General features: G+C 36.7%; 2 protein-coding genes across 5 annotated transcripts in view; one reads left to right on the top strand and one right to left on the bottom strand.

Moving 5' to 3' along the window:
* The window catches only part of fxyd5 (FXYD domain containing ion transport regulator 5), a 51,584-nt gene extending 34,440 nt beyond the window's left edge, over positions 1 to 17,144 (top strand). For 2 of the 3 annotated variants that reach the window (XM_067450291.1, XM_067450293.1), the window contains 7 exons: positions 4,258 to 4,350; positions 4,633 to 4,773; positions 5,403 to 5,471; positions 9,338 to 9,367; positions 12,862 to 12,936; positions 13,046 to 13,091; positions 16,229 to 17,144. In XM_067450291.1, the coding sequence (XP_067306392.1) occupies positions 4,258 to 4,350; positions 4,633 to 4,773; positions 5,403 to 5,471; positions 9,338 to 9,367; positions 12,862 to 12,936; positions 13,046 to 13,091; positions 16,229 to 16,253 (479 nt within the window). In that variant the 3' untranslated portion in view covers positions 16,254 to 17,144. The remainder of the gene's footprint in view (positions 1 to 4,257; positions 4,351 to 4,632; positions 4,774 to 5,402; positions 5,472 to 9,337; positions 9,368 to 12,861; positions 12,937 to 13,045; positions 13,092 to 16,228) is intronic. The other variant, XM_067450294.1, reaches the window with a different exon arrangement.
* Positions 17,145 to 18,443: 1,299 nt separating this feature from the next.
* Positions 18,444 to 25,494, bottom strand: part of si:dkey-262k9.2 (uncharacterized) — a 32,373-nt gene continuing 25,322 nt past the window's right edge. For both annotated transcript variants that reach the window (XM_067450295.1, XM_067450296.1), the window contains exon 8: positions 18,444 to 19,862. In XM_067450295.1, coding sequence (XP_067306396.1) covers positions 19,817 to 19,862 — 46 coding nt within the window. In that variant the 3' untranslated portion in view covers positions 18,444 to 19,816. The remainder of the gene's footprint in view (positions 19,863 to 25,494) is intronic.

A 25,494-nucleotide genomic window follows, 5' to 3' on the forward strand; every position in this document is an offset into this window, starting at 1 on the left:
AGAGGTCAGAAGAGAAAGGGCCAACTGATTCAAGCTGATAGAAGAGCAACTTTGACTGAAATAACCAATCGTTACAACCGAGGTATGCAGCAAAGCAATTGTGAAGCCACAACACTCACAACCTTGAGGCGGATGGGCTACAACAGCAGAAGAGCCCACCGGATACCACTCATCTCCACTACAAATAGGAAAAAGAGGCTACAATTTGCACAAGCCCACCAAAATTGGACAGTTGAAAACTGGAAAAATGTTGCCTGGTCTGATGAATCTCAATTTCTGTTGAGACATTCAGAAGATAGAGTCAGAATTTAGCCCCTTAGTGCAAATTGGGCATCATTTAAATGCCACGGCCTACCTGAGCATTGTTTCTGACCATGTCCTTTATGACCACCATGTACCCATCCTCTGATGGCTACTTCCAGCAGGATAATGCACCATGTCACAAAGCTCGAATCATTTCAAATTGGTTTCTTGAACATGACAATGAGTTCACTGTACTAAAATGGCCCCCACAGTCACCAGATCTCAACCCAATAGAGCATCTTTGGGATGTGGTGGAACGGGAGCTTCGTGCCCTGGATGTGCATCCCATAAATCTCCATCAACTGCAAGATGCTATCCTATCAATATGGGCCAACATTTCTAAAGAATGCTTTCAGCACCTTGTTGAATCAATGCCATGAAGAATTAAGGCAGTTCTGAAGGCAAAAGGGGGTCAAACACAGTATTAGTATTGTGTTCCTAATAATCCTTTAGGTGAGAGTATATTTATTATTATTATTATTACTTCCTAATTTGGCAGTTTAAAGTATATTATAAATATAATATAATATAATATAATATAATATAATATAATATAATATAATATAATATAATTGTGGCGAGGTGGACAAGCGAGAGCCGTGGGAGGGCCAAGAGGAGACCGGTGGGTGGTTGAGATTGAGCGTCCCCTGCGAGCCACAAGTCCTCTCATGAGGGAGCTTGGAGGCATAAAAAGACGAGCGACACCAGTGAAGGACGGGACAGGACCAGACCTGGATTTTACTTTGTGATTTTGTTTATGTTTTGTTATGTGTGCATGGCAGTCGTCCGTGAGGGGCTGTCGCTTTTACTTTCAGTTTGTTTATTTTGTTTGATTAAAGTCTTTTGAATGTTTTCTGGTTCCCATCTCTTGTCCTTCACTGGTGTCGCTTGTCCTTATATGCCTCCGAGCTCCCTCATGAGAGGACTCGAGTCTGGTGTGGCTCGCAGGTGACGCTCAGTCTCAATCACGCACGTCTATCAGAGCCTCGCATAGGGTTGATCCTCTCATCGGTCAAAGGGGTGAAGCTAGACCATTCACTCACTGTTATGTGTACTACTTAAAGTTTCCAATTGTAACTGTACTAGCATATTGCGTTAGATCTAGACAACACAGGGGATATTATCGTAATATTATCTTACTAAGAAACTTTCAATTTAATCCGAAATGGGTTCGACAGTCAATAAGTGGATAAAATCACTACTTACTGCTTGTAGTAATATGGTTGAAATCGGCCCTTTCTTCAGTATCAGACGCTGAGTGAATCCTGCTATATTGTCCAGGTTAGAAAAACTCTCTGTGGTGAAATGGGACGAGCAAACAAACAACTTTGATTTAAATTGTTGCGGTAGCCGATTGTAAATAAACATCAACCATGACTGTTGACATTGTTTATCCGGGTGGAAGGCTATGAAAAGTCCTGCACAGCCTGGAATATGACATCTGTGATGATCTGCTGTTTTCGCTATCGTTGCGTGACGCTTGTTTATCTGCTGAACTCCCCACGTCTGCGCACTGCACAGTTCCGCCTGAAAATGAACATTGGCTGACATGCAAATGTTGGGGGCGTACATATTAAGGATCCCGGAGATTGCGTCACAGTTGCCGTTATGTTGAAAATAGCCTGTTTTTCCATGGTGTTTTCCACAAACAAGATTTACACATGAAGGAGGAGGCAATGGTGTTTGAGACTCACTGTATGTGATGTCCATGTACTGAACTCTTGTTATTTAACTATGGCAAGTTTAATTCAATTTTTCATTCAAGGGCACCTTTAATGTGTTTTTCAGTGAAGGGAAACATCTGTTAATGTATAGTGTTCATTTATGTTTGACATTTGAAAGAATTTATTTTATGTTGAAGTTTTGACCGTTACCATTTTGCAGAAGAGTAGAGCTTATGGTTAGGTTGTGATGTGAATATCTGCAAGTATTATTAGTATTAATATTATGAAGAATGTTGCTTTGATCAATGGGCAATAACTTTGCTAATGCTAGTGTAATAACAAGTTTGTTTACTTATGCCAGCATCAAACAGACTATAAATTCAATAACATAACTGAAAGTAAAATATAAACAGGTCATTTCCATTTACTCTAATGGAGTCAGTTCAATTCAAATTCCAATTCATGAATTGAATAGAGGCCAATTCTAAAATTCTGAATTTAGCACAAGCCTGCCTGCCATACTCCCGCATGCCCGTTAGCATCTTGCTTCAGTCATAGTCCAGAAGCTGGAGGCGTGTGGTTGCCAGGATGATTTATAGTTTCCAGTTCTATGACATATAGTCTATATGATAGTATGACGTTCAGCCTCTCTATTGGACTGATGACATATGTGCTTCACGACGCAATCAAGGCGAGGTGTTCAAACAGCAAGGTGTGACGCAGTGCATCGTTCCCTATTCAGGGAACTAAGGTTACAGTCCTAACCAAGACATTCAATCAGTTCATTGCTCCGTGTTGTTTAGGGGTGACCTTAAATAGTCGAAGATTCGATGCATCGATATGCAGAGCCAGATTCGACCACCAATCTCACAGTCGAATCTTCGCGGGTGTTATGAAAAGAGGATCATACCATTTTGGCAATATGGGGGTGCTCAATATTTTAAACACGTGGCGTGGCAGTGAAATTAAAATTCAAACACGTTTTCAATGAGTGTACGCACACCGGCGGCGGCATTTGGTGCCTGTCTGCGGCGAGTCAGGAAGTTGTTTAAAATCCTGCCGCTCCACAGAGCGCCATTTCAATGTTTTATATTAAATGTATATTATATTTCCCTCAAATCGTCAATGTACATATAATGATTTCACCCTGTGTTAGAGGATACACTCATCGCGCAGCTCGTCTGTCAGAAGTCGATTCAAAATTGAGTTTGCACGTATATATTGTGCGCGTCTGGTGTGAGATACCTGAGACGAGGCGCTGAGCTTCGCGTCCGGTGTGCGACCCCCTTTAGGCATAATCGGCTTAAGAACGTGCATGTAAACACACTCAAAGTGTTCTTTTCCTTTCTAGCCAGGTGTTTTTTCAGGTTTATTTATCCAAATGTTCTTTCATATGTTTGTGTGATTTTCTGTATTTCGATCGGGACTTTAAATTGTTATGAGAAAACGCTTTACGAATGTTTCATCCACCACATTACCTTTTATTTAAACCTAAATAAGAAAGCCATTGTCAGTTCGTCTGTCAGTTGGCAGGCAGTTTTAGTCTCTTTATGAAAATGTGTTACTGTGTGCAGTGTGTAAAGGAAAAAAAAAATCCTTTTACCCTCTTGCTGACTATAGTGCCCCTCCCAACCCATTCACACACACATCGATGATTGTACTATCAGTCGACTATAGAAAGATTCGACAATTCTAATTCGAATCTGTAAATCCTTAGTTTCAGTTTTATGTAACTTGCATTTTAATATTAGTGTTTATATATCAGAAATGTATGCAATTATAATTTCACAATATATATTTTTTTTTTAATCTAGTATCTTCATATTCATACCAACCCAATTTCTTGCCGTTACTTTGAAATAAAAAAAAGATATAAGCTTTGAATCATAAGTTATTGCAATAGATAAGGTCCATGGTGTTTGCTAATTCCATACTGGTATTTTTCAGACCATTTTCTGGTCTTTTTCTATGCTATAAATAATATCATGAGATACCCATCAGCCTTCAGAAAAATATTTGAAAAGTTGCCAGGGCACATTGTTGAAAATTCCCCTGGGAAATCAATAACCCAAGATCTTGAACAGGGTCCCAGAAAACTTACTTTGCAGCAACTCCAAACTATATGAGAGTATGATCCGCATCCAAATGACCAACCGTATAGATAGTTGCCTTCTCGTTATCACTTAAAGAGAAACACAAGATTTCTCCACCCAAACTCTTTCTGTCTTTGAAGAAGATTATGTATTTTACTCACCAATGTCAAAATGTGTGTCTTTTCCTGACTGTAAAGGTTATGCAGCTGAGAATGTGACAAAAACAGAGACCACAACAGCACCTGAAAGCTCTACGCCGCCGTCTAACACCACTGGACCCATGGGTCATGGTAGGATTTTATTATTATTTAATCGGTTTATTCTATGCTGTTTGCTGTTTTGAATCTAAGTGTTTCCAATAGAGCTAAACTGAGTTACAGATCCGGTGCAAATTGTGTTTTTTACGACATTCCCCGGTCTCCCTTACCTTGATAACGTGCTCTGTAAAGTTCGATCTATCTTGAAGGAATTGCTGGTGGCGTAATAAACCAGCGCTATTTGTTTTGGCTTATATCACCACCTCATATCTCAAATACCATTCAATCACAAAAGTGTTCTCCTCGTTCCTCCAGATGACCTGAATGCAACAGCGGTGACAATGAGCCCTCACGCTCAGCAGGTTAACCTTACCGAACCTGCGACGATCACAAACATCTCCACAGGCTCCCCTATGACCTCCGCTGTGACCCCCAACAAGACGTCTGCCATACAGCGTAAGCTTTGATGCCCCTGACTGAAGTATAACTTTAGTAAAACCTCCCACTCAAACAAAAGGACTTTGGCTGTGGGATTGCGGGATTGGGGGAGGGTAACAGAGCCAAGGATTGCATGAATAGCTGAGAGTCTTCCTCTTTACTAGTGCAATTCATATCAAGGGCACACATAACGTAGAAACTAATTAGCAGGTAATTAGAAAATGTTCAACGCTCTTTCCACGCTGAGAGGCTTAAAGATAATGCAGCATTTCCGCAGGATTGCGGAGCACCGTCGTGGTGAGCTGATATGCTTTATGAAGAATCAACCAACCATATATCCTGGGAGAGCGGCGCCATTGAAATATGCAAGAATTGAATTTGAAAGACAGGGCCGGACAGAGAATGAGTGCTGCTGGAATTTAATTAGAAGCAATTACGGACAAATCCATAGGATTGAGATAAGGGGAAGCGTCTGCTTTTCACACTGAAAGTCTTTGCTGTCAACCTACATTTATGGACAAAAACTGGATTCAAAAGCTCACTCCTATTCATAATTCTGTGAATTTGAGGAAAGAATGTACATGCTAGATTAGGTTTCTCTCCTTGTCTCTCTCCCTGACCTCCCCTCCCTTTTCATTTTTTCATAGCAGCTGCTGTTAACACCACCACCACCACCACCACCAAAATCACCAAAGCCTCCAAAGCTGTAGTGTGGGGTAAACTTTTTCATCTTCTGTTTATTCTACAGACTTTTCACTTGTGATAGGTTAATATATTGGAGGGGGTGGTTTCACCCCTGTCTCATAGCAAAATCTGTTGGAAGCTTTGTCAAAAATGTTTTATTATGAATATCTCACACACACACACACACACACACACACACACACACACACACACACACACACACACACACACACACACAAATTGTTCAGCTTGGATTCGTTTTTAAAAGAAGTCTCTTTTGCTCATCAAGGAATTTGTTTATATCAAAAATACAGTAAAAACACTAGTATTTGGAAATATTTTCACACTTTTTCTGTGATGCATTTTGATGAGCCAAAACATTATGACCAGTCACAGGTGTCTCTTAACATTAGGGGTGTAACGGTACACACAACTGACGGTTCGGTACGTACCTCGGTTTTGAAGTCACGGTTCGGTACAGCAGTTTTACAAAATAGCTTTTTGTTTATTTTTATTCAACAGTGGTTTACAGAAGAAAAAAATATGTCTCTGTCTTATAAACATTTTTTTAGTTATAATTGAATTAATGTAAGATAATGTTTTGAACTATATATGGAGCCCGTACCTGCACATTACTATAATATTAAAGGTTAAAAACAGAGCCCTAAATATTAGCCTAAATTCAGTTGCTATTTAAGTTTAACTTAACACTCATAAGCTTCGAATTAGGCAGTTTTTGCATTAACTTCTAAATCTAATTATAATTTTTATTTTTTTTCAATTTGTTGTTGAAATATAATCATTTATACACAGTGGCTGCCACCCCATGAACTGACGCGCCTATACAGTGATCTCTCGATCTCTGCAATTCATAGAAACAGCTGGACTGGATAATTTGCAGTTATCATTTTGTTTAAATATGCTGAATTTTAAGCTAAAATCTTTGTTATTGTATTGACGACATAGCTAAATGTCAGGAAACACGATTCTTGGCTACATGTCAATTTCGATGGACCACTGGATAGTTGGTAAGCTGTAAAGGAACACTATATCAAGTCCAACCTTTAGCTTAAAGGGGTGATGAATTGAGACATCAACTTTCCCTTGAGCTTTTCATATATAAAAGATTATCCTGTAAGTTTCAGAGCTAAAAACTTCCTTTTTAGTCAAAGAAAAGCTTATAGAAACCAGGCCCAGAAAAAGATCGTGAGCTTCATTCTTACGTCTTTGGCAGCACACTGAGAACCAACAGCATATTGTGCATTTTGTGGTCATAACGTCTTGGCTCTTTTGTATACTGCACTTTGTGTTGGCTCAACAAAACAAAACAAAAATTGCACAACAGTTTGCATACATTATTTGAGTTTTGACAACTTTTAGTGAATTTACATTCAACCAACAAGCTACATTGAGTTAGAGGAACGTAATAATTTGTATCATTGTAACGAGGTATGTTGTTATGGGAAGAAGGAGGTGGGAACCGGCAAAAATTCAAAGACTTTAATAATAAACAAGGCAGCCTCCTTACGGATGACTGCCGCACACATAAAACAATTTATGCATCTGAAGCTCCTCCGTCAGATAATGAGACTGGTGCTCGCCCCGTTCTCTCACAGCCCTCGGCCGTGAGTGCTTTCCACAAGAATAAACGAAAGATTTTAAGTTGATTACTCAATAAAAGTAAGTCGCTCCAACTACCAGAATTGTAGCCCTGGAACCAATTAATCGTATTTATTTCAGTTCAAATCAACAGCTATCATAGCACATGCTAACATAATTTATTGAATATGTATATTTAATGAACAAGTGAGATATTACTTGCCACTGGCATTAGTGCAGTCATTTAACCTAACGTGGTCATACTCAATTCTAGTCAGAATATGAGTCTGAAACTGCTCCATTGGGCTGTGATTATGGGGCGTGTTTCAACCGAACTAGGAAAGACCTCAATTGGATAAACCTACAACCAATCAGAGCAACGAAGCAACGCATTGTCAAATGTCAACAGAGCTCAACTGCACTTCTCCGCGGGTTGTTTTCTATGTCCGCGGGTTGAAGTGACTATTATGTGATATATATACCCATGAGTGCGAATTTTAGCAGGCAACCTTGCCAAAATAACACACTTTTTACCCCCCAAATGCCATTTTTTCCCAGAGAACCCCCCGAGAAGCTATTGTTTAGGGCTAGTAGTTGGCGGGTTTTGTTGTAAAAACTTGGCAACCCTGTCTGCATGCGCACTGGAATAAACGATCTTTGCCGGTGTTGTAAAAAAATTAAAATAATTTAATGATACACAGAGTACTTGCCCAACATGATCATAATTTCTGAGAGAAATTTGTGAAGGTGAATGCATATATAAACAAGTGCTCCGTTTAAGATTTGAACAAATATAATCCCATCCCCTTTGATGAAGTGCTTGATTACGTTACTGTTTATCATCTGTCCATCATCGTCTAAAGCCCGCCCTGATGATTTCATTGGTCCTAACAGTTTCTGTTCGGGGATAATTACACCTCTATGGAGCGAGGCCAGACCAAACTGCCCAACCTAAAAAAATTGTGGGCGGGGCTAAGTTTGGCTGGCATCCAGGCTAGCAGTCATTGCTTATAAAAACAATATAGTGTTTGCTTTCATGTATCTACTCTTCAATATATTGGTTACCACAAAATGTTCAATATTTCAGAAACTTTAAATGTCAAACATAAACAGCATTAAACACTAATATGTCTTTCCCTTAAAAACAAATCCAGTCATATGTAAAGAATCCTGGGAACTATCCAGTGCCTAATTTCTGAAATTATAAAGACACTTTTATTAAGTCACTTTAACCTAAAAAAAATAAAAAATAAATCTAATGTAATGATCAACATTATATGTAAACAGAGCTCTACAAACTAATGTTTTTAACTTAAAATATATAATATAAACAATAAATTAGAATTTAAGATGTAGTAACAGGTCCCCTGAATTACTTTTTAGAGTGTGTGTATACTCATCATGGTAGTAGTACTTAATTCAGTATTTTGTATTACACTGAAATAATTTATTTTATTTTATTTTATTTTTAGTTAAAGCTACACTGTGTGATATTTTCCCCCATCTAGCGGTGTAAAGGTATATGACCATCCAGTGAATATTAGTTTCTGTTCCTCTCAATTCTGATTTTAGTTTTAACTCCTACGGTGGCCGATTTAGTCCAGGATTAACATCAATCACATTCAACACGGTGCCATCGAGTGTTAAAATGCGAAAGGTGAAGCTTGAATTTATGGGTATGTCCCTCTTTGGCTAATGTTCTTTCAAGTTGGAGGAGCAACATGGCGACCGGCATTCGAACCCCTCACCCGTATGTATTTTCAATGGCATATTATAAACTTACGAGAATACTTTATTACTTAAAAGAAGTAAATATACATTAATGAGCACATATATTTTTGAAAGAACTAAGTGTTTTTAGCTAAGAATAAACCAAAAAATGTACACAGTGAGAATTGCATGGGTGAATAAATGGTGAATAAATGAATAAAAGAAAAACATATCAGTCTTCACTACTTTTTACCCATCAAGTCATTAAGTAATTTGCATAAACAGCATTGCATTGGCTCAACCCTGACTGGATCATAAGAAATTTGTGTTGGAAGTAATTTAAGGTGAACAGGTGAAAGGAAAAGTCCTCTGATTGTGTCATCCCATTAGAACAATTAGGAGCTGCAGGCTCATGGATCCATCACAATGATCACGAATATGCCAACACACACCCACACGTTTACTAGATTCTTATTTTGCATATTATGAAAATGATATGGTCCATTACATTTTATAAAAAAACCTAGACTGTTTTCAGGTATTGTTCAGTGTGTCAAAACCTCTCTAAACTGTACATGTTTCCCAACAGATAAGAGATGGGAAGAGCCGTTTCATTACAGTAAGTATCTATTTAATCATTCTGTAATTAATGGTGCTTGTTAATGCAGACATCACAATTACCACTGGAACAAGTCCCTAACCCAAAGTATTAAACGGTGGCCTGTAATTTTTCCCGCACATTTATACAGACGTGGATGATACTTTATAACTCATGTGTTTTTTTGGGGTAATAGTTGGGCTAGCATATAAGGGATTTGATTTAAATGATTATAATGGATGATTGATATATATATATATATATATATATATATATATATATATATATATATATATATATATATATATATATATATATATATATATATATATATATATATATATATATATATATATATTCTTCTGCTCATCAAGCCTGCATTTATTTGATCAAAAATACAGAATTTTTTTTAATATTGTGATATATTATTACAATTTAAAATAATTGGTTTTAAATTATTTTATTATACTTTAAATGATCATTTATTAATGGTTATCAAAGCTGAATGTTCAGTATCATTCCTCCAGTCTTCAGTGTCACATGATCCTTTAGAAATCATTCTAATATGATGATCCATTTTCAAAGTTGGAAACAGTTCTGCTGCTTAATATTTTTTCATAACCAGTGATACTTTTTTATAATACTTCGATGAATAATAATAATAATAAAACAAAGAAGCAAATGTTTTAAAAATATAAATATTTTGTAACAACAATATACACTACTGGTCAGTAATTTGGGGTCAGTCATTTTTTTCCCTTTCCTTTTTTGAAATAAACCAATAATTTTATTCAGCAAGGATTTGTTAAATTGATAAAAAATGATAGTAAAGGAGATTTATATTATTTGAAAATATGTTTTTTTTTTTTTTTTTTTTTTTTATAAATGCAGTTCTTTTGAACCTTTTATTCATCAAATATATTAGGCAGCAGAACTATTTCCAACACTCATAATAAATCAGAATATTAGAATGATTTCTAAAGGATCATATGACACTGAAGACTGGAGGAATGATACTGAACATTCAGCTTTGCATCACAGAAATAAATGATCATTTAAAGCATAATAAATTGAAAACCAATTATTTTAAATTGTAATAATATATCACAATATAAAAAAATATTCTGTATTTTTGATCAATCCTGCATTTAGGCTTGATGAGCAGAAGAAAGTTCATACAAAAACATTACAAATAGTAAATAGTGTCCAAACTTTTGGCCTGTACTATATATATATATATATATATATATATATATATATATATATATATATATATATATATATATATATATATATATATATATATATATATATATATACTTTTAAAAACATTACAAATACTAATGTGTCCAAACTTTTGGCCTATATGTTTTTTATTTTTTTATTATGACGTATATATTTTTGAAGTATTTTTTATATTTTCAGTTTTCTTTAAGTGCAATGATAATGTGCATTTGTCTTTTTTTTTTTTTTGTCTTAGTTTTTATTGATTTCATGTTAATAATTTGGATGCTTCTACTTTAACTTATATATTTCAGTTTATTGCCAAGGCATCATTTCGAATTTTAAGCTTAGTTTAGGTTTTTCAACTAGTATTTACATTTTGTTTTATTTCAGCTTTATTTTGATTGACAGAAATGGTCTTAATAGTAGAGTTTGAAATCACATCTGGTTTGAAACGTACTTTGCGGCTGTTAAGTTCATATAGTATGAATGTGTATGAATGAAATTCAGATTTACTATATCCGCCATGTTGTCACTATCATATGACCTACTGATCTACTCCTGTTGCCTCATGGGATAGTAAAGTGTCCATCGATTGCACACTTAGCAATAGGTCATACAGGGACTTTTCCCCTACGGTTTTTGGACATACTACTCAGCTTAGATATTGTTTTTCGCCTATAGTATGGATGTAGGCATATTTGGACACATTGTTTCAGTTAACGATAATGACCCTGTCTTATGTAACCCGTTAACAGCTTATCAAGAAATGTGGCAGATGTCACAACTGTCCTGTTCAGGTGTCAATTGTCTGCTGGTTTTTCTGGTACAGCAGCATGCGAGCCACTGACAGCGCGTCCGGACACAAAGACCCGAGGAACTCAATCTCCCTGTCGGTGGAAAGTATTGTGTTTATAAGAAGCACAGAGCATGGGAGCACTATTACTGTCTCAAGTGCTGTAGTTTAAAGCTTATGACCTGGCGACAGTCTGCGTTTCAATCACTTCCTATTGTTAGGGCAGCTACAGGGCATCTGATGTTCGAGAAATAGCCTCGTTAGCCGTGACCCGTAGATGCCTCTGTTCTGCATTCATTCCACATGAATTGAGTTTATAAGTGCCTGAATATGTTCCAGATTCATGAGTTAGGGGTGTTTTATGCTGGTTGATGTTCACTGTTACTTCAAAGCCTGTGTGCGTGCGCTTGTGTGTGTTGTTTTCTATCCTGGTTGGGACTTCAACTAGTCTGGCTCCGCCCTCCTACGTACTTCCGCTCAATTTTCATTTTCCTTCAGTACGTAGTCTGGGTTTGCGGTATATTCGCTGGTTTTCTCTAGCCAAATTTTAACCGGTCCACTCACCGAACAGAGGGAGTGTCTGAGAGCGATGGCGTTGATGTCGTGCGCACGTTTGCGGATGACAAACATTAGCGATTGGTTACAGATCTAGCCTGGCTCTGGGCAGATCCAATAGTTTCAGAGTAATAGAGTTCCCATCTTCAAGGAGGTTAACGCTTGTCAATGGAGAGTTGCCAGACTCTGTACAAATGAAATATACAAGAGTCTGGTTGGATCAGGCTAGACTTCAATCTGAATGCACACTGACTCATGAGCTAAATTGAGGTCACCATAAAGAAACAAGCTTATAAATAATGTTTTTTTTTTTTTTTTTTAAATGTAAAAATGCAAAAGGTTTTCTGTGATGGGTAGGTTTAAGGGCAAGGTTAGTGTAAGTGGATAGAATATATCCAACAGTTTATACAGTATAAAAAACCATTACGTCTATAGAGAGAACCCAGAAAGATAGTAAACCAGGTGTGTGTGTGTGTGTGTGTGTGTGTGTATATGTGTGTGTCTGTGTGTGTGTGGGTATGTTTCTGTGAAATATGACGACACAAATGTTTATAAGGACATGACATAGGTATTACAATGGGAGGGTGATATATGAGGACATTGGCCATGTCCCCATTTTTTTTAAATGCTTATAAATCACACAGGATGAGGTATTTTTTAGAAAGTAAAAATGCAGCATGTTTCCTGTGATGGGTAGGTTTAGGAGTAAGGGCAGTGTAAGGGGATAGAAAATACGGTTTGTACGGTATACAAACCATTACAGCTATGGAATATCCCCACATTTCACAAAAACAAACGTGTGTGTGTGTGTGTGTGTGTGTGTGTGTGTGTGTGTGTGTGTGTGTGTGTGTGTGTGTGTGTGTGTGTGTGTGTGTGTGTGTGTGTGTGTGTGTGTGTGTGTACATTTGATTTATGCCTAACATGACTTGTGTTTTTGCAGATTACGAATCTCTGCGTCAAGTAGGGTTGAGCATTGCTGCAGTTCTTTTCGTGGTGGGAATCATGGTACTGTTTTGTAAGTTAACCCAGCTTCAAGTTTCAGTCATGATTGCTTTGAACAGTCACGTTTCAAACCCTCAAACCTCTTTCCTCACTTATTTTTTCATTCATCCTCCGTCTGAAAGGTGGCAAAGTTAAACGAATCCCACGGTGTCAAATTGGCAAAGGAAGGTGAGTAAAATCTCTCTAGTGTGAGTGTGAGTGCGTGTTTGTGTCTGTGTGTGATGCGCAAAGTTTAAGTCAATAGCATATTATTTCTGCAGTATACAGTACAGTATAGCCTAAGCAGTATGCACATTTAGACACAATGTGTGGTAAGTATACAACAAAGCACAATGTGTATAATACTATACACACAAATGAATGAATTGGAAATAGTATAAGCAGCCATACTTTTTTATTACCTTTCTAGATTTATCATTTGATTGGACTGACAAAAGGGTAATATATATATATATATATATATATATATATATATATATATATATATATATATATATATATATATATATATATATATATATATATATATATATATATATATACTGTATACAGGCACACAGGCATTGCCATTTTCTTTTGAGATTAAGCTCAAAAAATCTAAACAGCTTTTGAGCTTTTCTTTTGAACTTGCGCGCAAAATGAAGTCAAAATGCCCGTCTCGGCAGGTATCCTCGTAACCACAGTTATGTGCTGTAAACGATTGAGAAAGAAAACGGATGCGTGTGATTATATTAGGTCTGTGCCATCTTAAAGGAACAGTTAGCCTTATACATGCAGCATTTTGTGTTATCAATGGTGGTCAAATGAGAAAATTACTTTTCTATCTTTAATAAAGATAAAATGTATTAATTAATTAATTAATTAATTATAAGTGACCCTGGACCACAAAACCAGTCGTCACAATCATCTAGTGAATTAGTTTTTATAATCGCATTATTATTGCATATATATTTTTATATAACATTTCAGTATTTATGTTTAATAAAAAGAAGTCAAATCCTTATAAAACTACTCTATATAATACTATATAAAACACACATTTTATTACTACCTTTATTGCTTATTTTTACTATGTAACTTTTGGCCCTCTAAAACTTAAAAACAAAACTGCATGCATTTTTCAGAAGAACATTGCTTTGGTTGTGGGTTGGCTCTTTTGTTACACTGGAAATAGATGCGGAGAATTATGGGATACGTTAGTCCATGTTGTTAGCTCTCCTGTGAACTGACCCTTTTAGGCAGATAGTTACCTATGCATATACAACCTTTTGTGTACTGTGTACTTTACATGCTATGCACTGCTGCAACAGTAAAAGTAGTATGCTATTCCATCCATAGCCATTGTGTGCTACTTGAATGTATTTAATGATGATAACGTTTGACTTGTTTTGTAACTTTATGATGTGTCTTTATAGTCATTACAGACGTCATTGTGTTTAGACGCCATTAGGGCTTTTATATAGATTGTTCCAAAGAACATGATTTCAGTCTTGCCACATACGATGAATGCAAAGATTTGAACTTTAATGTGCTTATTATACACCCTTCTGTGCCATTTTAAAATGGAAATTTAAAAATGAAAATACACAGCAATTGCACGGGCAGAGTGTCAGCCGAATTGACTTGTGCAAGATAGACAACAAAACAGTATATAATTTTAGTAATATAAGAGAAGAGTAATGACATGCTTCTCTTTGAAAAGAGCCTTCAAATGGTCTCGGCTATTAAAGTAAAAAGGCATAATTTTCTTTCTTTGCAAAATAGTTACAAACGGTCACGCTTTACCTGGAAAGAGAGCAGTTGTTGACTCGGCCTTACCTCTCAAAGAGCTGATGTGACAACCCTCTTTAACAGCCGATTCATGCTGTATTTAATGGACTTTTGAAAGCTCTATGGGCTATAAAGTTGCATTATTTAACTTTAGAGAGAAGGTTAAGTTTTGCAAGCAAGAAGTCGTTTTGCTCACGTCAACATGAAATCAGAATTGACTATTAAAATGATCTGTATTTATTTTAATTAACCTGCCCTCGTAATCTTTAATAAAAAAATAGCTCTCTCATCTCTTCTCGAATGATGTGTTTACTGGCATGAGGGAGGGACAACCTGTCACTCACATGAGATTGACCAATAGCAAAAGCACAACCATCCAATCGATTCCAGATGGACAACATTTATGCTGCCTTCAGGGGCTATCGGAATTATCGCAAATACCAGTTTCCGAGGTAAAAATTACACATGAACGCCCTCTGATGTCGGGTTTACCAGTGGGAAGTTCTGAAATAGTTTTGATACCCAAGTTCCTGAGATGGGCGTGGCATAACCATTAAAAGTGGCTGCAGTGGCAAGTGTTTTATTAGGAGAGGAGAGGAGAGGAGAGGAGAGGAGAGGAGAGGAGATTTCCACAACTTGTCTTGTCGTAGTATATATTTACATAAATAATAATCATTTGAAGCATATTGTGTATTTTAAACACATCAAAAATCAAATGTAGTTGACTATCATTCCAGAATAGTGAGCAAGCTGAAAACTATTACCACTTTAGTCTTTAAGCAGCCTTTTCTGATCTACATTAGGCCTTTATTGTGAATGTGATTATAAACAATATGCTTCATGTTGTGCTGCTAGTGTTTGCAAGTGATTCTATGATTTTCTGGGACCGGGAAATGACTGAAATGGTTATAGTGTTAAAATAAAAATTTCCCAAGACACACAAAAGTAGCCTATGAACCTGGCGTCCTCTATTCTTTCCGACAACAAAGCACCTGAAAACAACAAGCTCGTAATCATGACTTCTGAAGTGGGAAGTAGGAAACTTCCGATAGCACATGAAGGCAGCATTAGTTCCGTCCAACATTTTGTCTTTTCCGAGAAGCTGTTTCACTCACATAGCCTACATCACAAAATAAAATTGTAGGAAAACTTTAATAAATGCCAATTTTAATAAAAGCGACTTCCAGTTGGCTAGAGCTTTCAGACAGGCTGTTATTAATGCAAAAAAAATCTGATCACAAATGGGATTTATTATGGGTTAAAATAACTCATTATAACTTGACAAAGAATCAATTTTCTAATTTTGTACTGGTGCTCATTTGCATGTTGACTAATTGATTTATAGGCCTAGCTGTTTTTCCGTTTCCTACAGAGAAAACAAAGATGCCTTGATGTAAATCAAACTGACTTCTAAGTGAACTGATTTACTTTAAACTGACTTCATTGTTTGTCTGTTTTTTTTTTTGCTTGAGAAAACACAACTAACCTTTCAGTATTTTCCCCTCTTTTCAACCTCTTACCTTTTTTGTGTCTAGTTCATACGAGGTGACCAGAAGTTAACACTCTTCCTAACATTGATCAGCCGGCTCGCCAATAAACAGAAGAACAGCAGGAGAACACAAAGGAGCCAGTCAGACCTGTTCCGACAGCGGTTACAGACTTATATTCCCCTGTGAGAACAACATCATAAGGACAAGACGGAGAGGGTGTGTGTGTGTGTGAGCGTGTTCATTATTTCAAACTGATCTCCGGGTTTGTCACACCGAAGCGCCGGGGAATAAGATGTGTGCTACCGTGCGGCACTAAACGCCAGCGGTAACACAACGGCTGAGACTTCGGCAGATCCCAACGTAATCACGCGTCTCAGACACAAAATCCCTTCATCCCTCTGCTCTCCTGCACCAAACGACTCTGTTTAAACGTCAAACTTTGTACAACACAGACCTGTACTTGTGTTTTATTATTATCATTTCAATATGTGCATCCTCAGGTGTGTCAATCATTTGGAATCGGAGAATGCGTTGTGAAGCTCACAAGCGCCCTCAAGAGGCCTTCAGACACCTTTGTCATGAGTTCTCCCAAGAGCAAAGAATAAAAATGTTTGACTCCGATTCATGTATTTGAGTTTGCCATCTACATCTTGTCCTTGTGAAAAAGAAAAATACAGCAATATAAGTGATACGTTTCATGTTACTTAACTTGCATGAGGTCAGTCGGGCTGTCAACAGTGGAAAATGAGAATATGTGGATGTCAGGGGAAAATGAAACTATCAAAACCATCTCTCTGATATTTATTAGCGTACAACTACCAGAGCAAGTCAATGTCTTGTGTAAATTTTCAAGAGTTCAACATGCAAATTCTGCCCTTAGAAAACGGTTTCTTTTTTTCATAATGCATAAAATGAAATATGTAAACTGAAGTAAAATAAAATAAAGATTATTCCCCTTCAATAGCCCTGGTTGAAAATTATGCCTTTGCTCTTTTTTTTTAATCTCTATATTCATGTCCACCTAAATCAAATGCATACTAGCACAGTTGAGAACAATCATTTTTATTTAAAATATATGTCTTATACAACAAATATATGTCAGGTTGTCTCATAAAATATATACAGCAACAGGCATTAATGATTAAACTTCAGTAGAAATCACACAAATGTCATTGAATAACAATAACGGTTACCAAAGGTCAAGCACAGGGAGTGTTGTAGGCTATACTAGACTGCTATAATATCAAACTGCAGTTATACTCTGAAAGACATACATTTACAACAACAAAAATTTGCTGACAGAATATACCTTACATAACATAAAAGAAAATAAGCGCTGATGTCAGAAACAGCCTCCATTGAAAGGAAATACAATACAATCTCTTGTGTTTTCCCCTTCAAAGGCCGTTGAGAGCCACCTTTAGAAGGAAAATCTACATCTGCATTTTCCACTCTATACTATAGAGAAACTGGTTACAGAAATGAAATGTGAATCTATGTGAGCTGAAGGTTGTCTTGCAATGTTGATTCATTTGTGGAGTGTTTTGAATGGAGAAATATCAAGCACATCTTTCTTTTTTTATATAGTAGTATAAAGTCCCTTCACATGGAATAAAGCAACCTGCCCAACAGAAAGTTAATGAAACCCAATTGTTTTAACATTTAAAAAATCTATATTAAAAGGGGAGGGAACTATAAAAATGATGTGAAACTGTCTTTCAGAATGACTGCAAAGGAGCTGAAATGTGTTTTATTCATTTAGTCTGTTTTTCCAATTCCAGTTATCTGAAAAGCTATTGTCTAAGGACACTTTTAGCGAACGATTTACCAGACTAGCTATATTGCAAATCTTGATTAATATTACAGACTAATGCCTTTATACACACCCACGCGCGTCAAAGTAACAAGCTCAAGCTGTCTGATGCGCGCTAGATTGGTTTTCATTTAGATTTAAATAGAAAACCAGCAAGCACAAGAACAAGCAGGTAATCAAGAAACAGAAAATATAGCTAGAAAAGAAATGGAAACATATTTTAAAGAGAAATGTGTGTGTTAGCAGTCCGCTCTGTATATGCAAGCCGGGTATAGGCAGACAGCTATTTTATATATATATATATATATTTTTTTTTTTCCATTATTTACTTACACATATTTCATTCCAAACATGTTTGACTTGCTTTCTTATGTGGAACACACACACACACACACACACACACACACACACACACACAAAAAGATGTATTTTTTGCCAGTAATACAATAAAAGTCAATGGGGTCAAATGTTGTTTGGTCACCAAATGTTCTTCCAAATATCTTCTTTTGTGCTCGGCAGAAGAAAGAAAGAAAGTAAAATGTAAATTTTTGTGTGAACTAACCGTTTAACAATACTTTTAAAAAACGTTCTCGACTCAACAGAGGGTGTTAAAAGTGTCTGCTAGCCTGCCGTCTTTGTGTAAATTCAGAATAAAGAGCAGAGACGCTCTCAGTCTTGAGACTAAAAGGGCTTTGATTGATTTCCATTTTAATCTAAAAAAAATGGAAGCAAAAAGAACGGAGAGAGAAAGAAAGATAAAAGTAAGTATCTCACTATAGTGTCTTATATTCAATCGATGATGCTGTGAATATAGTGGGGTCCAAACATCCATCCTAATATAAAACATACCTCAGCACTTTTTTTACTTCACTAATTAAATGAATGTTGCTGATATGCTGATAATATAACTTGTAATGACGTGAAAAATGCGAAACAGTTCAATAGTAGACTTTTGGACCCCACTGTACGGGTGCCGTGTCTTTCTGTATCCTTATTCCGTCCACCCGTCGGATTGTCTCCAATTCCCGTAAAAGCCAGCGGGATGAAACATTAATGTGCTACCCAGCGTCTCAGAGCTATTTACAATCTGCAGTGCTTTAGAGGAGTTGTCCGCCGTGAAAAGAAAGGGAAAAGAAAACAACATCATTTAAAGCGGTTGATTAATTCCCCGCTTGACAAGTGGGCGTTCAGAGCCACTTTTCCACTCGCTATGCTTCTTTCTTTATTTTGTCAAATAATCAGAGAGACAGAGACCAGCTTTATCACTTTAGCGCACTGGGGACAGCTAACATCAGAGTACTGGAAGGGAAAATGGGAGAATGTTTGCTTAAAGCTCCAGTGTGCCTACCATTGGCTAGTCGAGCAGAGTCCCGCCCCCCAAGCTCACGTCATTGGCCAAAACCAATGTTGTTGTGTCAGATGTTCAAATAAACAGAGCCAAGGTGTTAGTTTATACTTTCTGTGTGTGTGGAACAAACTATGAATGACTTAGTATTTAAAGATTGAAAAATATTACACCTTTAAGAACGGTTCTGAACTTGACTTAAAGAAAAAATATTGCAGATGGAGAGGGAAAGGGTCCAGTATTACACAGTCCCAAGGACTTTCTCTGTGAGTGCAACATATGGCATGTGTGCATGAACACTATACGTCGTGCATTTAAAAACGACTCATAGAAACTTCTTGATGGCAACACATTCTCGCCTACTGCTGTTATAGAATCCGCTATAGATATAGATACGTTTGGATGAGAAATCACACGCTTGCAGCACGTCCCTGAAAGGATCCAGTGGAGAGAGGAAATGAAAAGGCCCTGATGGTTAGACAGCAGCTTTCTGTCCTTGCTCTGCTGGCACAGAGTAGACCCTAGAGAAACACACAGAGAGAGAGAAAGATGAGAACAGTCAGTTCACTATATGCTGACTTTGATTAAATCTTTAAGACTTGCTGGAGCTCATTTTTTCTACCTTTCCCTTGACAGCATTTTTTTGTTTTTTTTTCATATGCACATAATGAAATTAATGACACATGTTTACAATGGCACACAGTAAGTAAGTAATAACAGAGGTTTTATTATTTAATGGTGCAGGTAATGCGATCTCTCAAACATTACTTTCAGTTTTTATAGGTAAATTAGATACTTTTGCTGACTGTAAATGCAAAATAAAAAGTTAGGTTCGGTTTTGGTTATCTGGCCTTTCAGTTGAGGGACAGAAACATCTTATGCCTGGCTCACACTACAGGAGTTTTAGGCCGATTTATGCCCGATTTTCCCCTCCCGAGACTCTTGAGAATTTTTTTTTTTTTCAGGACTTGATCGGTTCCAATCTTCGGCGCAGATTATCTGGTAATGTGAGGCGTTCACAGATCAAATCTTGCACCTCCCGATCTGCTCTCACGCAAATCGGGCTCGCCCCGATCATATCAAACAAGTTTGATATTTATCAGGATGAGCAAGATTGTAATAACGTCAGTACTGTCACAATAGCCAATAGGTAACAAGTCTACGAGGAGACGGACATTTCGAAATGGCGACCGCGAGTTGAGTTGAGGTAGTTTGCTGTAATGTTAGCTCTAGAGAGAGAGAGAGAGAGAGAGAGAGAGAGAGAGAGAGAGAGAGAGAGAGAGAGAGAGAGAGAGAGAGAGAGAGAGAGAGACCGAGAATAAAGTGAAGGAACGTTCAGACGACATGTTTTGTTTTCTGAGTATTTTAGGCAAGCCCAGCACGAACGCTATGTCACAGTAGTGTGCCAGAATGTTTACCGCTGCCTAGTTCAAAAGCGATCGTCACTGTTACAGTGTAGATTTGTGCTGTCAAATGAAAATCAAGAAATGCTGATATTCTCTCTCTCTCTCTCTCTCTCTCTCTCTCTCTCTCTCTCTCTCTCTCTCTCTCTCTCTCTCTCTCTCTCTCTCTCTCTCTAGAATTTTAAAATCGAGGAGCATCACACACTACAAAATATTATTACGATTATCGTGCCAGAGAAAGTGCGTCACGTGATCTACGCAGCAGATTGTAAGCGTGAAAACAAAATGGATCAGCCTACTACTGTAACATGACAACTTGCTGTATCAATAATGATCATTTGTTGTGGAAAAAAACAAAAGTGTAAGAATAAACCAGTGTGGATTAGAAAATGGTTGGGGAGACAGGCTATATTTTGTAGTGTGTGATGCTCCTCGATTTTCATATCTTGTAGTGTGAGCATGTTTAAGATTTGAGTTAAGAAAATCTGCAAAGATTCTCCTGAAGTGTGTACTGCAACCAGATTTTACAATCGGATAGGATTTTATAACTCCTGTAGTGTTAGCCAGGCATTAGGCTTCAGTAAACATGCAAACATCTTTCAAAAGATTAAGCAAAGTCTTACGGTTAAATGATGACAATGATAAATTATGATGTAAATTAACTATCTCTTACAAAAAAATAAGATAAGTAAAGTATTTTTAAACTATACTAATATGAATGTACTATAGTAATAGTTTGCTTTACTGTTTCAATTCCACTTCGGACTAAATTGGCCCACTTTTTAGTGCATAAATGTATACTTTTAAGTAAACTTTACGTGTAAAGGTAGTACCCTTTGAGTACACAACTAGTTTACATTTTTCCAGTTGTTGTTACAAGTTTTGCATTTGTACTGCAACTATACTACAAGTGAACTGATAGTTTACTAGTCAAATACTTTGTAGCTCATTTGTTGTTTATGAAAGTAATACTCTCAGTAAACTACAAGTTATTGTTGGTCAATGGCTTAATATTATTGTATTTTATTTATTTATTTTTATTTAAAGAGCAAATAAAAGGATTCCTCCCTGGGGGAGCGTTCAGTCTTTCCTCTCACAAATTCAGCCATGTAAATCGCGAATCCACATGGCACGAACACTACTGGCTTTTAAAGGGAATGGGAGATGCATGTTACGTCCAAAACACTCCCATGAGTATCTTAAAAAGCGGATGGTTTGGAAAGTGCTGCAAAGTACGGATGTTTTTGTGCCATCTAAAATCAAATCAAAGGCACCTTTTCCCCCAGTATGCATTTAGTCCCGTTGTACCCTACATCAGGGAAATATTTTCAGTAAATGATTACTTACATTCTTTTCCGTTTTTTTTCCATTTTAAATAATTACTTTATAAAAATTGGTTATGAAGAAAACTTATAAGTACACTTGCAGTATAATACTAAACCTGTTCTAAAGCCAATGGCACAATATATATAATATATATAATTGTTTGTTATTTAATGAGCACAACATGTGTATACTCTGCTTATTACACACTATACAGTCTATTTCAGTTGCCTAAAAAATATCAACACTCCAACAATGCACCTGAACACACCTCATTTTCAGACCAGCACACCCATGCACGCACAAAAATGATAACTTGCGTCGGAAAAAATATTACGTCACTCTTGGCGCCACATTGCGCCAGGTGAATGATAGGGCCCATAGAGTCAGTTTTGACTATTGACAATGTTCACAAAAGATTTGTGAGAGAGAAAAAAAAAAATGATTACGGTTGATGTGAACCATTTAAACATGGTTCAAACACACCAATCTAAACATCTCCAAGACCTATTCAATGTCTTAAGAAAGAAAGCATTGCAGTAGCACCAACAATGGTTGGATACATTTACACAGCCAGGCTGATATCTGTAAAGATTAGGGTCAGCTGTGGGTCACATTTTACTTAAGGCAATACATATACAAATATGTGAGAGGAGCTTAACCCTGACTGTTGAATGAGACATTCAGTGGAGAAGGATGAATGCCGCTCTTTGTGACATATTCATGCTGTTCAAACACATGTACGTACGCTTGCTCTCCTCAAGTAAATGCTGTTTAATTTACCTCAGTGATGAATTTGTTCACAGTTTGCCTGGCTTTATGAACTCTTGAATTTTTTTTTGCCCCGCAAGGCATTTCGGGGGGCTTTTATCGTTTTTTTATTGAGTGTGCTTTCTGTGAACATGCTCAGAAAGGTTCAGTGTTGATCCGCAGAGCCTGTGGTTGCTGTGTGATTAAGCCCCTTTCAGCCATCCTATCACTCAACACAGAAAAAAAGAAAAGCCGTGGCTCAGCTAACTGCATTCCCCTGAGGTAACCTGTAATCCTACAGAAGAATTTAACCTCAATAAAGAAAGAGAGAGTGAGAGCGGGTGAGAGAGAAAGACAGAAAACAGAGGATCTTTAAGCTTGCTGTTGGGAGGCAGGTGTCAGACAAACGCCGCTCCCTCCCAGCCTTCTCTCACATATCACCATACTCAGCAACTCACTGAAACTGATTACTTTGCAAAACAGGTAAGCATAGCAGCCAAATTCGGTTACACAACCTATCACGAAGACAGCGATAGGCCACAAAGTGGGGGACAGGATGCGAGAGAGAAAGAGATAAAAAATGCTGCTCTTTCATTTTCCTGCTTTGCAAAAAATATGGGGGGGATGGGGCCAGTTTTGTCTAATCACATTGATTTTGTCACCTTAAAGGGATAGTTCACCCACAAAATAACTTTTCTGTCATAATTTACTCACCTTGATGTTGTTCCAAACCTGTTAGACTTTTTATTGCATTGACAATGAATATTGACTAGAGCTTTTACGTTTCAAAAGTGATGCAAAGGCACTAAAATATCATAAAAGTAGTCCAGCCATACCCCATGTGACTCGTAAGCTGTGTCCAACATTGCATACTGTCTAGTAGGAACCTCATTTGGATTGAATTCAAGATGAATTATTCAAACTAAATCCATAAAATGATCCAATTATGGGAACCCTAAAAGGTTCTATAAATTAAACACCTGGCAGAAATCTTTAAGCTTCTATATAGAAACTTGTTTTCGCATACTATATATAGCATGGAAGCAGGCATATTTGGACAGTCTTCTGAGGTCATAAAGAAAAGAAAAAAGGAAAAAAAAAGATAATTTGATCTAATATATATTTTTAAATGTTGCAGAATTCAGTAGCATAGGTGAATCACTTAAATTATTGAATATGCTGTATTCTGAGACAAATATCTTCTTATTGATTCAGTTTTGTTCAAGCTAATCAGAGCAACAGGTTTTTTTTTTTTTTTAATAACAGAAGAATATGTAAAATGACCATACATGCAATGCCATGCTGACATGACATGACATGGTTGGATTCAGATTCATATATTAAGTTGGGTGTCCACCTTAGAGATAATACTCATATTTATCATGAAACAATCATAGTACAACGATATTACTCATATCATATAGTAAAATGTAATTTATTGTTCTGTAAATCTATATTAAATTATTATCGGGATCTTGCAGTGCTTATATTGTAATTTTACATATTGTTCAGTTTATTGAAAAACTGTTCCTTTAATTAGCTTGAACAAAATTGAAAATCATTAAGAAGGCATTTGTCTTAAAATTCTGTAAATATTTACTTTTTAATATATATTTCAGCTTTTTAAAATTTATTTTTATACTGACATATTTTAAATGACAGTATATTTATTGAACAAAAAAAATATAATTTTATTTATCAATAGACAAAAAAATAGTGCAACCTTGTTTTGAACACACTTTATCAACTTAGCATTTAACAAAAAACATTATTTTAGCTAATTTATATATATATATATTACTTTTTTATAATTTTTATAATTATAATTATTTAATTTTATTTGTGCAATCATACTACCTATTTACTTTAGGAGTAGTTAAAAGCTATATATTTTTTCTTAAGGTGTGCCTTTAGCCCCATTGTACCCTATGGTCCTGCCAAATGGAACCCTAAGCCTTCATGATCTTCCTCCAAGTGCACACTTTCATTGCATCATGCCACTTTTACTCGTGGGCTTGCGGCCTTGGCAAAAGTGCAAATCAAGGGCGCATATCTGCCGCAAAGAAACCTAAAATGACAAACGGGACATCATACGGCAGAGGTCTTCAACCCCGCTCCTGAGAACCCACGTCCTGCAGAGTTAAGCTCCAACCGTAATCAAACACACCTGAAGGAGCCATTCATGCTTTTCAGGGTCGCTTGAAAATGCACAGGCAGGTGTGCTGAAGCAGGCCGGAAATAAACTTTTCAGGACAATAGGCTCCCAGGAGCAGGGTTGAAGACCTCTGGCCTAACAGACACATGAAGTGTGCCATTTGGGACAGGGCCAAAGCTGTTAAACTCTGAGACGAAATCATTATCAATTTTGTGAAGGGTGAGTAAATGATGACAGAATATTTGGGGGGTGAACTGTTTCTTTAAATGCACAGGGGACTGAATGCTTATTTAGAGATGCAGTGTATACAAATTAGAGACTTTAACATGCAATGTATAGGTAACTATTGTGTAATTTGGTATATTGTTTACTGTACTGATTCAGGTAAGGTCATGGGGTATGGAAGTGTGGCTGTGTAATAATAATTCAAATGTTAACATTTCAACAGCTTTTTTTTACTTCCTTGTTCCTTCTCTCTCTCTCTCTCTCTCTCTCTCTCTCTCTCTCTCTCTCTCTCTCTCT

Source organism: Pseudorasbora parva, chromosome 8, assembly GCF_024679245.1.
Source record: "Pseudorasbora parva isolate DD20220531a chromosome 8, ASM2467924v1, whole genome shotgun sequence".
Taxonomy (NCBI): Eukaryota; Metazoa; Chordata; class Actinopteri; order Cypriniformes; family Gobionidae; genus Pseudorasbora; species Pseudorasbora parva.